Source organism: Melanerpes formicivorus, unplaced genomic scaffold (assembly GCF_026170545.1).
Source record: "Melanerpes formicivorus ecotype bairdi unplaced genomic scaffold, bMelFor1.0.p_v2 SCAF_30, whole genome shotgun sequence".
NCBI classification, from domain to species: Eukaryota; Metazoa; Chordata; class Aves; order Piciformes; family Picidae; genus Melanerpes; species Melanerpes formicivorus.
The window spans coordinates 7,811,547-7,827,552 of record NW_027142382.1 but is presented as its reverse complement, the minus strand read 5'-3'; the positions used below and the strand labels follow the sequence as shown (position 1 = coordinate 7,827,552).

Below are 16,006 nucleotides of genomic sequence, written 5' to 3'. Positions count from 1 at the left end.
CGAATGATGGTCTCTTCTCCCAGGCAGCCAGTACCAGAACAAGAGGACACAGCCAGGGGAGGTTTAGGCTGGAGGTTAGGAGGAAGTTTTACACAGAGAGAGTGATTGCCCATTGGAATGGGCTGCCTGGGGAGGTGGTGGAGTCACCATCACTGGAGGTGTTCAGGAGGAGACTTGATGGGGTGCTTGGTGCCATGGGTTAGTTGTTTGGGTGGGTTGGATTGGTTGATGGGTTGGACACGATGATCTTGAAGGTCTCTTCCAACCTGGTTGTTTTATTATTATTATTATTATTATTATTATTATTATTATTATTATTATCCCCCTGAAAACAGTCATCTATACAATCCATACAAATTCTTAAAACCTAAGCACCTCAGCAAATGTTTGCACTCTTGTGGTAACAGATGACCTTTTTTTCACTGTTTCACATTTGTTTGCTGAGTTTTCTACTATTGAAAGCAGTTCATTTCTAGTGAATGTTCTTGGTACCTACTGTAAAGGGAGACAAGATGTGTGTCTTCAGACATGACCCAAAAACCTGGTATATGCAATTGTCATTTAGAAGTCCTAAATCACAAGGAGTAGAAGAGCAAGTCAGGAAGTAAAAGGAATTGTTGATCTGGTATATGCTCAGAGGGCTGGAGCACCTCTCCTGTGAGGACAGACTGAAGGAGTTGGGGCTGTTCAGTCTGCAGAAGAGCAGGCTCTGAGGTGACCTTATTGTGGCCTTCCAGTATCTGAAGGGGGCCTACAGGAAGGCTGGGGAGGGACTTCTCAGGATCTCAGGTAGTGACAGGACTAGGGGGAATGGAATGAAGCTGGAGGTGGGGAGATTCAGGCTGGATGAGAGGAGGAAGTTCTTCCCCATGAGAATAGTGAAGCCCTGGAATGGGTTGTCCAGGAAGGTGGTTGAGGCCCCGTCCCTGGAGGTGTTTAAGCCCAGGCTGGACGAGGCTCTGGCCAGCCTGATGTAGTGTGGGGTGTCCCTGCCCATGGCAGGGGGGTTGGAACTAGATGATCCTTGTGGTCCCTTCCAACTCTGACTGATACTATGATTCTGTGATTCTATGATTTAGAAGTCCTAAATCACAAGGAGTAGAAGAGCAAGACAGGAAGTAAAAGGAATTGTTGAGAAGTTAAATAACATTCTTTTCCTTGGTCTTGAATCTTCAGAATGTTGTAGAGGTGCAAGACATGGTAAAGATGAAATCATACCAAAAGCAAAATGCTTAAAGAAGAAATATGAGAGTAACTAGAACCTGAGGTTATCAGGTCCAAGGGAGAGCATAGGAAAGAATTTGCTAAAAAGCTACAGAATAAATTTGCTCTCTCAGAAATACCCATCATATTTCTAGAGGACTGTAGGACAGTAAATATGATTGGTATGTTGAATTGTTTAAATAGGATCTAGGCATACCCTGAAGGATGTGTCTGGAGCACATGAACTATGAGGAGCATCTGAGGGACCTGGGGTTGTCAAGTCTAGAGAAGAGGAGACTGAGAGGAGACCTCATTGCTCTCTACAGCTACCTGAAGGGAGGTTGGAGTGAGGAGGGGCCAGTCTCTTCTGCCTGATGACAAGCAACAGGACTAGAGGAAATGGTTTACAAGCTGAGCCAAGGGATGTTTAGGTTGGATATTAGGAAATGCTTCTTCACTGAAAGGGTTCTCAAACACTGGAGTGGTCTGCCCAGGGCAGTGGTGGAGTCATCATCTCTGGAGGTGTTTAAGCAGTGTGTGGTTCTGGAGGTTAGGGACATGATTTAGTGTTGACTTTTCAGTGGTTGGACTGAGTAATCGTTGAGGTCTTTCCCAAGGGGATATATTCTGTGATTCTGAATGATGGCTTACACAACTTACATCTCTAACTGATAAATGGGTTGAAACAATAACTGAAAATATCATGATGTGAAGTTCATTTTACAGAGGTTTCATATGATTCCTGTAACAAAGCATTATATCTCACTAACCTCTTTTAATTACCTGAAGAGTAGGGGCAGAATAGAAGGAATTGGTTTATGTGCTTGATGTACATTCCCAGGATGGCCTGAATGAATTTCACTAATTCAGAAGGTGTCTAGAAAACACAAAGCAACCACTGGATTCATCATATCAAAGTATAGCAAGGGCAAAAAGCACCTGAGCACCAGCACCTACTAGGCAGTGACAGTCACTGCATGGTGTGCTGCGTCTGGCTGAAGCAAACAAGGCATTAGGCTGATCAGTGACTGGGAGAAGAGATAAAATGAACTGTTGTCTCCATAGAAGGCATAAGGCTTACCTGGAACTTATGCCCAGGACTGGTTAAGTCTTTTCTGAAAAACTGTCTGATTACATTAAGGGAGAGATAAAAAATTAACAAGACCTAGGAAATATCTCCCCAAAGAAGGTGGATGAAAAGCTCAGTATTATTTACCTTATAAAGCAGCTGAGCAGAAGTGCTGGGATGAAACTCAATACAATCAAGGCTAGCACAGTGTAGATAAAACAGAAAATTTCCTCCTCCTGTCTCACAGCCTGAAAACATGGGAACACAAGGTGATATGTCAACACACATCAACATGCCACCCACACATAGAACTGCAGGCAGCTTCCTGCTAGCTTCTATCTCCAAGCAATTTGTTTCCACTAGCATTCAAGGCAGCCTTGCTCTGACTGAGGGGAGTTTATTATGTGTTTTCTACAAAGGTAAGACAGGGTGAGATTTCCTTTCTTAAACACTAGTTTTGCAGAAAAACCCCCAAGAAACAGCCAAGTCAGGCAGATGCTTGCTTGCTATCTCCCATATCCAGTGGTTACAGAAATGTTCCAGAAAGGGGAGGAAAAGATGACTAATACAACCCTTCAATGCTCTGAGTCAGGAGTCCTCTGGGATGCTTTGGGCTCCACTGCTGGATGTATATATTACATCTATGCAGTGTCATAGAGTGACAGGATATGACTATGGTGTCCATGTGGAGGCTGTGAGATACTGCTCAGTGCCTATGTACCTGGCTGTCAACGGTGTTATGCCATTAACTATTAATTGGTTATTAATTTTAAAAGTATCACACATTTCCAAAGTACTTGCTGCAGAACGGTATGAACAACTCTTGCAATGAAGTCCCCAGATATTGAATAAGCATTGAAGACCCCTTGACCTCATTCAGTGCATTGAGGCTTCCTAAAAGTTATACCCCAGGTTGAAGGGATCCTGATGAAGCTTGAGGACTCTTGAAGTAAATTCACTATTTAGCTGAAGAAGGAGACAGAAATTCTGTCTGTGTCATTAATTTGGGCTCAGTAACTGAAGCATGTGCATAAGGACTCTCTTGGGTCCAGGCTATAGAGGACTCAGCAGAAGGGGTCCAGCAAGGCTGCTGATGCTTGGCTGTTTTGTGCAGGACAGGATATCAAAAACTATCCAGTGCATTGGAAGAATGCCTGTGACGTGTTAACCCAGCTGTGCTAGCCTCACTCAGCTGGCCTGGCTGACCACAGCAAAGACATGTGGAAAGACAAGCTTTGGCCTGCATTTGTAAGAAGGGCACATAGCCAGGATCTGTGGAAGGTTAAACCACAGAAAGATCAGTGCCTTATGCCTGTATGGCTACATCTCTCCCATGATGCCTAGTGCTGGAAATCCACAAAGATATGCTAGTACATGTGCCTTCACATCCTCACTTTGCCAAGCAACACCTCCCAAAATGTCAGCTCTGAGCATTTGCAAATGAAATAATAACTGCATTTCAGCTTCAAAGATTTCAGAACTGTAATTTACATTCAGTGAGAGAGGGGAATAGGGATGTACTTTGAGTACTTTACACACCCTAAAGTCACCATGTAACCACCACACAGGCTGAAATGCAAAATCAGGATGAGAGCAGAGCCTTGTCTTAAGACTGAGATACACTTGCAGCTGTGCTGGAGTGTTTGCTCATTGATAGCTGGTATTGAGAGAAAAGTTGCTATGAGCTTCACCATCTGACAAATTCTTGAAAGGTAGTAATCTCTCACCCTCCCCCAGGAAGATAAGGGAGTGTCAGAGAGCTTTGTGCTGTCACTCTGTCCTAGCAGAGGATAATACTGGGCTCCACAGGGCTCCTGTAGGGCTATACAGTGCTTCCAGGGAGCTCAGCAAATCTGTGTAACGATTTTTTTCATAAAGAAAGAGCTCTCCTCTCTCTGACTGCTTCATTCCCTCTCTCTGACTGCTTCATTCCCTCTCTCTGACTGCTTCATTCCCTCTCTCTGCAGCTGTGCATTCATGACAATTACAGGAACAACCCCTTTCATAATTTCCGACACTGCTTCTGCGTGACCCAGATGATGTACAGCATGATCTCACTCTGCAGCCTCCAGGTATCACCCCCTCCTCAATAGGATCACTCCATTTCCATCATGGGGCACGTGTTCATCCACTGAGCACAATGACACCTGCACCACCTTTCCTGAAAAATAGGCCACCATCTTTCTGGCAAGTGATGAGCTTCCCAGTAGTCGCACTTGCAGTAGCTCACTTGAGGAGAGTTGTTGTGTTTCCACCTCTGACTGCCCACCCAGTCATCCCACCCCAGACCCTAAGAACCTGCATAGCTGTCTGAGGCTGCTAGGAAGCTACCTCCGCCTCCTGGATATCCCAAATTTGTACACTGGAGAACTTATGACACTCTGCATGAAATATCTGTGGATCAGATCCAGGAGCCTGCTGAACTGCAGTCTGTGGATATGGTCCTCATCTGTGACGCTAAAATGTTCCCACAAAAGGTTTTCTCCAAATGTTTGTTTGCACCTGGGTAGGCTACAGCAAATAATGACTTGCATGTACTGTGTCAAGATTCAAATCTGACCTGTACTTTGTCCAGGATTATAGGCATTGCTTATTTTCATGGGCTGGATAACCTGTGTTTATATATTCATTTCACTTCTGTACAAACCAGTTTTATTCTGTTGAAACCCCACCTTGCTTCCCCATAGTTAAACATCTAGTTACTGGCTTAAGTCTATTTTCTTGCCAGTAAGAGAAATGAAGAAAATATGAAGAAATACTTGCTTTAATGAAAGCTCATCCTGTTCAGGAGCTTTGGGAACACAATGTTTCCTTTTTCTCCCTCTTTTCATAACCTAAATTCATGTAGAATATAATGGCAACAAAACTATCTTCCAGCCTTCCCTTAACTAATCAGGGTGCTTAAATGAACAGAAGACTGTGCTAATATCTCAGTGCCTTTATATGATCTCTCCAGTAAAAGCAAGTTACAAGCAAATTGCCTTCTTGGAGCTGCTGTTATTTAATGCAGCAAAGGCAAATCTGAATCATTTGTAGTGGAATGGACAGCAGAATTCTCTTTATTGAGTGCAGCAAATTGATCTATAGAAAAATATTTCCTTTTGCTCAGATTTGCCTGGGGACAGGGGAGGTAGAAATGTAGAAATCATAATAGTGTGTTAATATTTTCTGGTTTACAGGAGAAATTTTCCCAAATTGACATCTTGATTCTCATGACTGCAGCGGTGTGCCATGACCTGGACCATCCAGGCTACAACAATACGTAAGCCTGCCTCTTGTTTTGTCTTCAGCTATACTGGGAAGGCAACAGCAGCTGTTATTATAGAATCATAGAATCAACAAGGTTGGAAAAGACCTCAAAGATCATCAAGTCCAACCTGTCACCACAGACCTCATGACTACTAGACCATGGCACCAAGTGCCACGTCCAATCCCCTCTTGAACACCTCCAGGGACGGTGACTCCACCACCTCCCTGGGCGGCACATTCCAATGGTTAACAACGCTCTCTGTGAAGAACTTTCTCCTCACCTCCAGCCTAAACTTCCCCTGGCCCAGCTTGAGACTGTGTCCTCTTGTTTTGGTGCTGCTTGCCTGGGAGAAGAGACCAACCCCTTCCTGGCTACAACCACCCTTCAGGTAGTTGTAGACAGCAATATTATTAGTGGATTAAGTTTTCCTTCTCACAGCTTGAGCTGGACCTTCCCCCAGTGCCCTGCTCTTCACTCACACATGGACCAAAGCAGAGCTTCATGTAGAAAACTCAGGTCTGGGTTGGGGTTGCTAGCTGTCCTTGGCCATGTCAGGAAAGTGGTTTTTTCAGATTTCCATTCTACTTCCCTCCACTCCTGAGAAATGAGGTAAAATATTTCACAGCTGAGAGAGAGGACATAATTGATTATAGCTCCATCAGCTGAAATGGAATTTTTACACTAAAATGCAAAGGGTGATTCAGCTTACACATTATTTCCTAATTGTCAATCCTGAAGTGCATATTACTCTGCTTATTATGACATGAGGAAATTAGAACTGTTGACCTCTGGACACTTGTGTCTGCATGCATGTGTGTGTGAGAAAAGAAAGAGAGAGAATCTAATTTATTTGTAGCCATTCATTAAATAAGGGCAGAACCCAGTTGTGACTGGGATCAGTGAGAATCTCTCCATCAGCACTAGTGGGGGTTGAATGAAGCCCAGACAATTCCTTCTGTGCTTGTTCTATGTCATTTGAAGATACACAGACTTGATAAAATAAAGTAAAATAAATTAAAACAAACAAAATTAAAACAAAAACCAACCAACCAAACAAACAAAAAACCCAAACACCAAACCCACCAAGAGCCTACAAGTACACAGAATACACAGAATGTCAGGGGTTGGAAGGGACCTCAAAAGATCATCTAGTCCAACCCTCCTGCCAGAGAAAGATCACCTAGAGTAGGTCACATAGAGACAAATCCAGGCAGGTTTTCAATGTCTCCAGTGGGCTCCACAGCCTCTCTGAGCAGCCCAATCCAGTGGTTAGTCACCCTCACAAGGAAAAAAAGTCTTCTCATGTTCAGGTGGAACCTCCTGTGCTCTAGCTTGCCCCCACTGCCTGTTGTCCTGTCGTTGGACATCACTGAGAAGAGCCTAGCTCCTTCCACCCAACACTCGCCCTTCACATGTTTATAAACATTAATGAGGTCAGCCCCTAGTCGCCTCCCGGCTAAGAGCCCCAGCTCCCTCAGCCATTCTTCATAAGGGAGATGTTCCACTCCATCATCTGGCTACTTTCAAGCAGTTCCTTGTCCTTGAACTGAGGGGCCTGGAATTGGACATATTCCAGGGCAGAGTAGAGGGGTAGGAGAATCTACTACCTTCTAATACACCCCAGGATACCATTGGCCTTCTTGGCCACAAGGGCACATTGCTGGCTTGTTGTCACCCTTCTATCCACCAGAACCACCCCAGGTCCTTCTCCAACCTATACTGGTCCATGGGGTTGTTCTTTCCCTGATGCAAGACTCTACACTTGGCCTTGTTGAATTTGATTGAATTTCTCCCTGCGTAACTCTCCAGCCTGTCTATCTTCTGTAGAAATCTGGGTTAGTATTAGCAATCAAAAACCAAACTGCAGCTAACGGAGCAAGTGTTGAAAAGAATATAAACAGTAGTAAGCAGCGGGGTTTAGAGCAGTTGGTGCACGTCTGCAGGAGTTCTGACTGATTTCCTTCACGGCAGCTATCAGATCAACGCACGAACGGAGCTCGCGGTGCGCTACAATGACATCTCCCCACTGGAGAACCACCACTGTGCTGTGGCTTTTCAGATCATTTCTCAGCCAGAGTACAACATTTTCTCCAATGTCAACCAGGACCAATTCAAACAGATAAGACAGGTATGAATGCTGCTCCCCTCTGTGCTCTGCAAACTGTTCCTGAAGATGTAAGCATGTGCAGAGTTCCCTGCTGCGCAATGCGAGTGAATCATCCTCCTTAGAGGGAAGGACTCAGAAAGCCCCTCACACTGAAAGGATCCAAGAGGAATTCTTGGAAATTTTCCATAACAGCACTCCCTGGAATGGCTTGCTGAGAAATAATATATCCTGACTTTTAAACCCTCTATTTTGGGAGCGTATATACACATATCTATACACAACACACACACACACATATATATATGTGGATATGGTCTAGAGAGAGAGCAGGTTGGCTCTGACTGGGAAAAAAATTAAGCTCTCAAGGCAAAAGTTTATGCTTTAAGAGGACATTAATTTTAAGGGGGGCTTCAAAGCAGGAAAAGACAATAGCAGAGCACTTGTACTGTTGTGGAAGAGACTCTAGTGGGCTAGGAATCGCCATAGTTTCCTCTCAGACGGTGAACAGTGCTACAATGCCCATTAGAACACTAAAGGCCAAAATTCAGTCTTAGTTGCCATGTTGCACCTTCCCTACACACCCAATGAAAAGGCAGATCAGTGTAAGGGCTCAAATACCAGTCTGGTTGAAGTTAGTGATTCTGCTAGAGCATGGGAATCAGGCGTGGGCCACAAATGGATATATCTGCATGAAAACCCACAGCTTTAAATTAACTACAGGCTTTCCTATCATAAACTCTGCCTAGTGGGAGGATATAGAGTTCCTAACACATTGGCTGCATCTGTGTGTTTCAAAGCCCTTAACTCAAAGAGAATGAGCACAGAGGACATCCACTTCTACTGATCTCTGCCTCTTCCTAGGGTCACTAAGAGTCAGCAACAAAACCCATAGTGCTCTCCAAGGAGCCAAAAGTGGATCCTGGCCAACAGAGCGTGGTTTTTTTAACATCCTGAAGTACAGTTTGTTTTTCCACAATTAGTCAATCAGGAAGGAAAACCCTTGATGCCTCTGGAACATTACACCAGTGTTAAAGATTGATCCAACCATGATCTTTATACCATGAGCTCTTTATAACTCTCTTCCAGTTTGCTTGGCAGTTTCAAGTCAGAAACTTGCCCTTTCAATGTCAACAATGTGAGGGATCTGAGGACTTTTGTGTGTAAGAATGACCATGCTTGGCTCTGCAAGAGCAGACTTTGTGAAGAATGTCAAGTTAATATGTGAACATGTTTTCTTTGCTAGGGGATAATTACATTAATCCTGGCTACAGACATGGCGAGACATGCAGAAATACTGGACTCTTTCAAGGAAAAAATGGAGAATTTTGATTACTCCAATGAAGAACACATGACCTGTGTAAGGAGGCTTTGTCAATTATTCATTCTCTGTGCACAGTGTGAAAGCTTGTAGGTTAACATTTGCTTGTTTAAAACCCAAGAGTCAATATACATTAGCAAAACCAAATCCTTCTTAGATCCTCTGCCCCACCACAAAGAAGTGCAATTTGGAAGTGCTCTGTGTGAAACAGATCATTCCAGTTTTAGAAATCCTGGATTCTCATCAAGAAAAAGTAAATTTGCCAATTACTCTGTCAGGATACAAATTCTTGTTATCCATTACCAAGAGGTAAAAAGGATCCACCAAAGTACAAACTCTAGTCTTCTATATTTCATAATCCAATCGTCTTTGATGCACATGGAAGCTTCCCCACTGCCTCTAAGTGCTCCACAGACAACTTCATGGTCATTTGCAGCTGAATCTCCTCATGCAGCAGATAAGATCATGTCCTACTGTGATACATCCCAGTGCTACTGACAGGGAAACCAAGACAGAGAGAGGATATAAACAGGGTAATTGAGAGAATGGTAAATAATCCAGATCATTTAAGACCTACTGTCCTTTCTGTTTGAATATACATTACCTCCCACTGCATTATAAAGACACAGGTTCTGGATAAGGGGAAAAGGGCTGGCAATAAGGCTGCAGCAGTAAAGTGTTTTCCTCTTTCAGCTGAAGATGGTACTGATAAAATGCTGTGATATCTCCAATGAAGTCCGCCCAATGGAAGTAGCAGAGCCCTGGGTAGATTGCTTACTAGAGGAATATTTTATGCAGGTAAGAATGAGAGAGAGGTGTAACTGCACAACTTGCTGCTCTTCCTGAATCCCACCTCTGCTACAGGTGCTCTGCTGTCTGACAGCCTGATCTGCCTCTAGGACAGAAAGGCTTCTTTGACAGAAGTGTGAGAAGGATGTCAGCAAGAAAAGCTGTTCAGAAAGCAAGTGAATGCAGCTGACTGTAATTTGCAGATGAAAGACAATAGCGACTTAGAAATCCTAGTGCTAGCAGATTGAAGCTTGTTCTGTGTAAAGTCACAGTCTTCCAAGTTTGTTTGACATATATATAATTTTTGAGGACAAGAGCAGTGGCAAGAGAAAGCTGTCAAGTAAAATACATCACATGTCACACAGGAACCAGCTTAGATAAATTTCACTCTGTGTGAACATTTGCCTAAAGAGAAAGCAGACAACTTGCTGAGGTGTGCAAGGTCAGATTTTAAGCTCCTCAGACCATTGTTCCTCACTGGATTCCCAGCTGGACACGGTTTCTGATAGCTTAAAACAAGGATCCCTGAAAAGCAGCACTCAGCTGCCTCCAGCACATGAGCTTCCATGTGCTGTGTACATGCAGCAGCAGTGGAATTCTCAGGAGACATACAGCTGCAATACTCTGAGGATGAGATGCCAGAGCTTTCTTGTGCATTTTCTTTATACCTTGATAGGATGCCTGCTGGGGAGGGCTTCTCACAAGACACAGAGGCCTCTGATGATGTGTCAGAAACACTCCTTGCTGACTGCATCTGCAGCTTTTTACTCAAAATTGCAGTGTCCTGTGTGCCTTATTGGTTTTGGTTACCTAGTGAAAGACCTACTATTGAGAGACACAGTCTGCTGTAGCATACCTATTTGCATGTGAAGCGTGCAACCTCTTTGAACTCACAAAGAAACAGGGAGCTATGTGGTCAGATATGTAGCTTAGTGTCACAGAATGTTAGAGGTTGGAAGGAACTTTAAAAGATCATCTAGTCCAACCCCCTGACAGAGCAGGATCACCTAGACTAAGTCACACAGGAACACATCCAGGTGGGTTTTGAATATCTCCAGAGATATCCCCCCTGAGCAGCCTGTTCCAGAGTTCTGTCACCTTCACAGTGAAAAAATTCTTCCTCATGTTTCCATGGAATTTCCTATGGCCCAGCTTCCACCCATTGCCCCTTGTCCTGTCATTGGGCATCACCAAGAACAGCCTGGCTCCATCCTCTTGGCACTCACCCTTTACCTATTTATAAACATTAATGATCTCACCCCTTGGTCTCCTCTTTTCCAAGCTAAAGAGACCCAGTTCCCTCAGTCTCTCCTCATAAGGAAGTTGTTCCACTCACTGCAGTCAATGAAATTGTTCTCATTTGACCTTGCTAGCTGAAACTAGTTTTAATCACTAATGAAGAAGGATATGTAATTTCTGGTTGAATACCTGAAAATAAGCACTCTCTGGAGAATGATGAGGGAATCAAAGACCTTCTCTTACAGAGCAACAAAAGCCATTACCACCTTTCTGAATGCTCAGAAATATTTTACCTCACGAGTCCCATGGATTTACAAAGGGAAACAGGTGGCCTAATTGCCCTGTAAGCCTGGAGGTGAATGCTTTCATGCCAGCCCTGTGCAGGTGTAACTGAAGGGAGTGCTCTTTATTCAGATGCATGCATATAACAAAGCAGGTTGCATTCACATAGTGGGAGCATATTGCTACTCTGTGCTGTCTTCAAGTACCACTAAGATTTGTATCCAAAGTCTCCTGCTCTTTAGCTACTGACCTTCTTGGTACCTTACCAATCTAGGCTTCTAGCCTAGATTAACATTGATTAACTCTGGGTTTGTTCCAGAGTGACCGAGAAAAATCTGAAGGGCTTCCAGTGGCACCATTCATGGACCGCGATAAAGTGACCAAGCCGACAGCACAGATTGGCTTCCTGAAGTTTGTTCTGATCCCCATGTTTGAAACAGTTACAAAGGTAAGTCACTCAAGGCCACAAGCTAAAGAGGAGGCATAAAGAGCTTTCTTGTTTGCTCCAACAAGTGTTTAGTAAGCCAGGGAAATAGGGATGTACAGTTCACACCCTGCCTTTCACCCCATTGCTAGCAGGTACGGGTGAATGAATACAAAAGGAAGTGTTGATGTTCTTGTTTTCACCTAGCTGTTCCCAGAAGTGGAGGAGGTGATGCTCCAGCCCCTTTGGGAATCCAGGGATCGCTATGAGGAGTTAAAACAGATAGATGATGCTATGAAAGAGGTGAGCTCTAAATCTCTCTTTGATAAAGCAAATATTATGATTGAATAAGTCAAACGTCATAACTTAATAGCAACTTCATTCTGAAATAGTAGCAATGCCTATGGCATAATCATGGTGATGAGAAACACATTGATTATACCTGGCTGGAGAGAGGCATGAACCACAAGCAGCAAACTTACACCAGAGTGTGTCCTTGCAAAGTCCAGCAGCCACCACACAAGTACAGCCATGGGAAGGGAGCTGCTTCCAAGGCAGGGACATAGAGACAAAACCCAGATATAACCACCAGAACACACCAGCAAACACTTCTTCCTGGAGGGAGCTATCTTCCCCTGTGAAGGAGCTAGCCTGGGCTAGCTTGCAACAAAATGTCCTTGGGGTTAGGCAGTTCAAGGCACTAAAGCACCAGTGCGTAAGTTTATTTTCCCAGTAGAAATTTCCACTCACATATCTATTATCAAGGATGTGTTTGAAGTTTTATGAGGAATTACTCTCCCATACACAACACCCAGCAGGATTAAACACACAACCAATGAAGCCATTTTATGGCCTGGACTGAGTAGAGATCTCTGGGTACAGAGTTTCTCTCACATTGACCCTTAGCTTAAGAACGGTAGGATGTAACCACACTTGCTGTCTCTGGCCATGAGTGCCTTAGCTGAGGAGCCAGGCAGGGCAGAGACCAAGGCTCAGGCACTGTAAACAGGTGCCTGGTGCCTACAGTGCAGCAGCTGGCGTGCTGGTGCAACTCCTGCAGCACCCTGCAGCCTGTGACACTGGGCCTGCATGCCTTCCTTGCATGCCTCTTCAAGTATTTCTTTTGCATGCCCAGACAGACAACAAAAGCAATTCAAATGACATTATAATCTAGAGGTTTTCTGACATGAACACATTTATTGTACAGACAGGATACTATCAGTCACTCCATCATTAAAATAAATTGGGCAGTGCCCTGGAGCACTGATATTATTTGATTAAAGTTCATTCATGTGATCATCCCTGACTGGGTGAGGAGAAGAGTAGCTTTCTGGTGTAGCTCTTACCTTCTCCCAAGTGCTTTGTAGGAAAAGCTCATCAGCAGCACAAGTCCTGTGTGATCTGCTATAGGTGATCCTGCTCTGGTAGTGGGAGTTGGACTGGGTGATCTTTCAAGGTACCTCCCAGCCCTTAACATTCTGTGATACTAAGACTGGCTAATCAAAGGGCACATGTGTTGAGGACACTAAGTTATAAAGAAGAAAGTCTTTTGGACATTCATCTGTTTAGAGAGGAGCATTTCTCAAAGGAAGAAAGAACAACTCAGATATGAGTGTCAGGCTTTCTGAGTCCTATTCATCTTTTGAGCTGGGATGTTACTTCCAATTTACAGAAGCTGTCAAAACAGATTTTTTATACAACCTGATGGAGCTTTAATTATGTTGTACTGGCACAAGGGGTTGGACAAAAACAGCTGCCCAAAGTCAGGAATATTCTGAAACACAAAGAGTTAGTTAATAGTTTGAGAGCCTAGCATGGCAGATAAAGACTGAGTGCTGTTTGCTTAGGACATACACCTTCAGCTGTTGGGTGGAAAGGTGCCTGTGTGATATACCAAGCTGCTGCCTGCTCTTTCCTGAGAGATGCTGCACATGATCTGTGCAGGAGTGAGTGTTCAGTTCACAGCAACAGCAGTGGAAAGCAGCACTGTGTGAGTATTAATCCTGCTTTGCTTTTCATTTCAGTTGCAGCAAAAGAAAAGTGAAAGTTTGACCACCAGCAGCACTGACAAATGAGACTAAAAAGTCATTGAGAAAACATAAGCCCTAAGGCTATTCTGGTTTAGAGAAATGCTGCATTTGCCAAACAGAGGTGGTGGCTACATCACAATCCAGCTGGGACCATATACGTGGAGAGGTGGCATGCAGGGATGCCCTGCCTGCCTGCTGGGGTGCCTTGTCTACAGCCTGCAGCCTGCCCTCACTGGCACTGCCGATGCTGGTCACCAAGGACTCTCTGGCATGCCCACCACAGCACCCCCCAGCAGGACTTCCTCTGTGGACATTGCACAGGTTGCCGCGCCGCTCAGACCGTCAGTAGATTTGCCTTTTTTGTGACCACACTGACTGCAGCTGCAGAGACAGAGCAGAGTTTAGCTAAGAAGCCTTTTCTGGAAAATGATCCTCTGGCATCTAAAAATGAAGGAAAATGCTGGTTTAGTCAAAACACTGTCTGTGAGTGTACAGCAGTATGCTAACTACAGCATAGCTTAGCAGATGCTTGTATTCTGACAGGGGGACCTGGCATATATTTTTGTTTGCCTAGGAGGCCCTAATGACACATTTCTCTGTATTATTCTCTGAACTTTATAGTGTTCAAGTACATTCAGAAGCCCAGCAGAGTGGGATACAATTTTTTTTTGTTTGCTTTGTACACTAGAAGAAACTCAAAGAAACCTTAAGGAGCTGGCAGTGCTGCTTTGTGGCCTGGTGCAGCTAGACGTGATGGGATCCCTCAGCACGAGCAAAGAAGGGAGCACAAAGCTGAAACCACTGTGCAAGCATATTTTCATCCTGGTGGATGCAAAAAACCAACAACCACAACAAAAGGCAAGAACAAGAAAAATCTTTAAATATGTACAGATGTTTTTTTTAAAACCTTTTAAACTGATCTGCTAAATAATATATTCTTCTACTGAAAGGGGTGTTGCACTTGTTTTCTTTTGCAATGGTGCTCACGTGAGGGCTGCCTACATTTCTGACGACAAATGTTTTCACAGAATCATAGAATGGCTTAGGTTGGAAGTGACCTTAGAGATCATCTACTCCAACCTCCCTTCCGTGGACAGGGACACCTCTCACCTAGATTTGGCTTCTCAAGGCTTCATCCAACCTGGCCTTGAACACCCCCAGGAAGCAGACATCCACAAACTCCCTGGGCAGCCTATTCCAGGGTCTCATCGCCCTTGAATTGAAGAACTTCTTCCTAAGATCTAGTCTGAACCTAGTCTCCCTCAGCTTCAAGCCATTCCCCCTTGTCCTATTGCTAGACACCTTTATGAAAAGTCTCTCTGCACCCTTCCTGTGGAATCCCTTCAGGTATTGGAGGGCAGCTATAAGGTCCCCTGGGAGACTTCTCTAGGCTGAACAACCCCAGCTCCCTCAGCCTATCTTCATAGTAGAGGTGTTCCAGCCCTTGGACCAACTTTGTGGCTCTCCTCTGGACTCACTCCAACAACTCTGCATTCCTCTTATGATGGGGACACCAGAACTAAACACTGTATTTTAGGGGGTGGGGGGTGTCTCAGCAGAGTATTCAGAGTGAATACAAGCTAAGGGGCTGTGAAGGAGAGGAGAGGGCCAGTTCTTAACAGAAGCTTCAGAAACATATTTTGTTGCACACTTGCATCATAAGCGCAACACCAAAAGAGCTTCAGTTCCATTGATGACTTTGTAAAGGTTGGGAACCAAGCTCTGCCTGTAGTTAAAGTCATGCAAATAAACAGCAGGCAATACTGTGGTCAGGTTCTGTGGGCTGTCTTGCCAAAGAGGGGGCCAGAAGAAACCCCCCTTCTTTGCCACAAGAGGCAAGCCACTGCCATGCTGCTCACTTGCTCCTGGTATCTCCCACTGGGAAAAGGTCATCTTCCCTGGGTGTTTCAGCAGACAGGGTTGGTTCCTATCACAGCATGGCTGCTGCAACCAGTGAAGCACATGCACCCTGGCTTGCTTGCATTCCCTCCACTGGTAGCCTTGGGCTTGCAGCCAGTGAAGCATCATGTATGTTGCTCTGCTCCTCCTTGGCTCCATTCCTGAGGCTGCCACATCAGCTTTGCTAGGTGTATCACCAATAAGGGTAACACCAGTAGCCATGCATCCACAAAGTCCAGAGCCACAGGCATTGGCTTAGCTTGTTTTCCAAAACAGAAACGGGATGAGCAGGTGGGGACCAGTCTTTTAAGGTAATATTACCAAGGTAACACCTCAGTATGCTCAGCCTCTGTGACAGGTGTCTAGTACCAAGCTCACCTCTGAACAACAAACCCT

General features: G+C 44.6%; 1 protein-coding gene across 4 annotated transcripts in view; it reads left to right on the top strand.

The window, feature by feature from the left end:
• Positions 1-14,660, top strand: part of PDE9A (phosphodiesterase 9A) — a 55,544-nt gene extending 40,884 nt beyond the window's left edge. For all 4 annotated transcript variants that reach the window (XM_068155199.1, XM_068155200.1, XM_068155201.1 and 1 more), the window contains 8 exons: positions 4,240-4,344; positions 5,452-5,534; positions 7,494-7,650; positions 8,873-8,986; positions 9,641-9,745; positions 11,577-11,705; positions 11,889-11,984; positions 13,706-14,660. In XM_068155199.1, coding sequence (XP_068011300.1) covers positions 4,240-4,344; positions 5,452-5,534; positions 7,494-7,650; positions 8,873-8,986; positions 9,641-9,745; positions 11,577-11,705; positions 11,889-11,984; positions 13,706-13,756 — 840 coding nt within the window. In that variant the 3' untranslated portion in view covers positions 13,757-14,660. The remainder of the gene's footprint in view (positions 1-4,239; positions 4,345-5,451; positions 5,535-7,493; positions 7,651-8,872; positions 8,987-9,640; positions 9,746-11,576; positions 11,706-11,888; positions 11,985-13,705) is intronic.
• Positions 14,661-16,006: the final 1,346 nt, after the last annotated feature.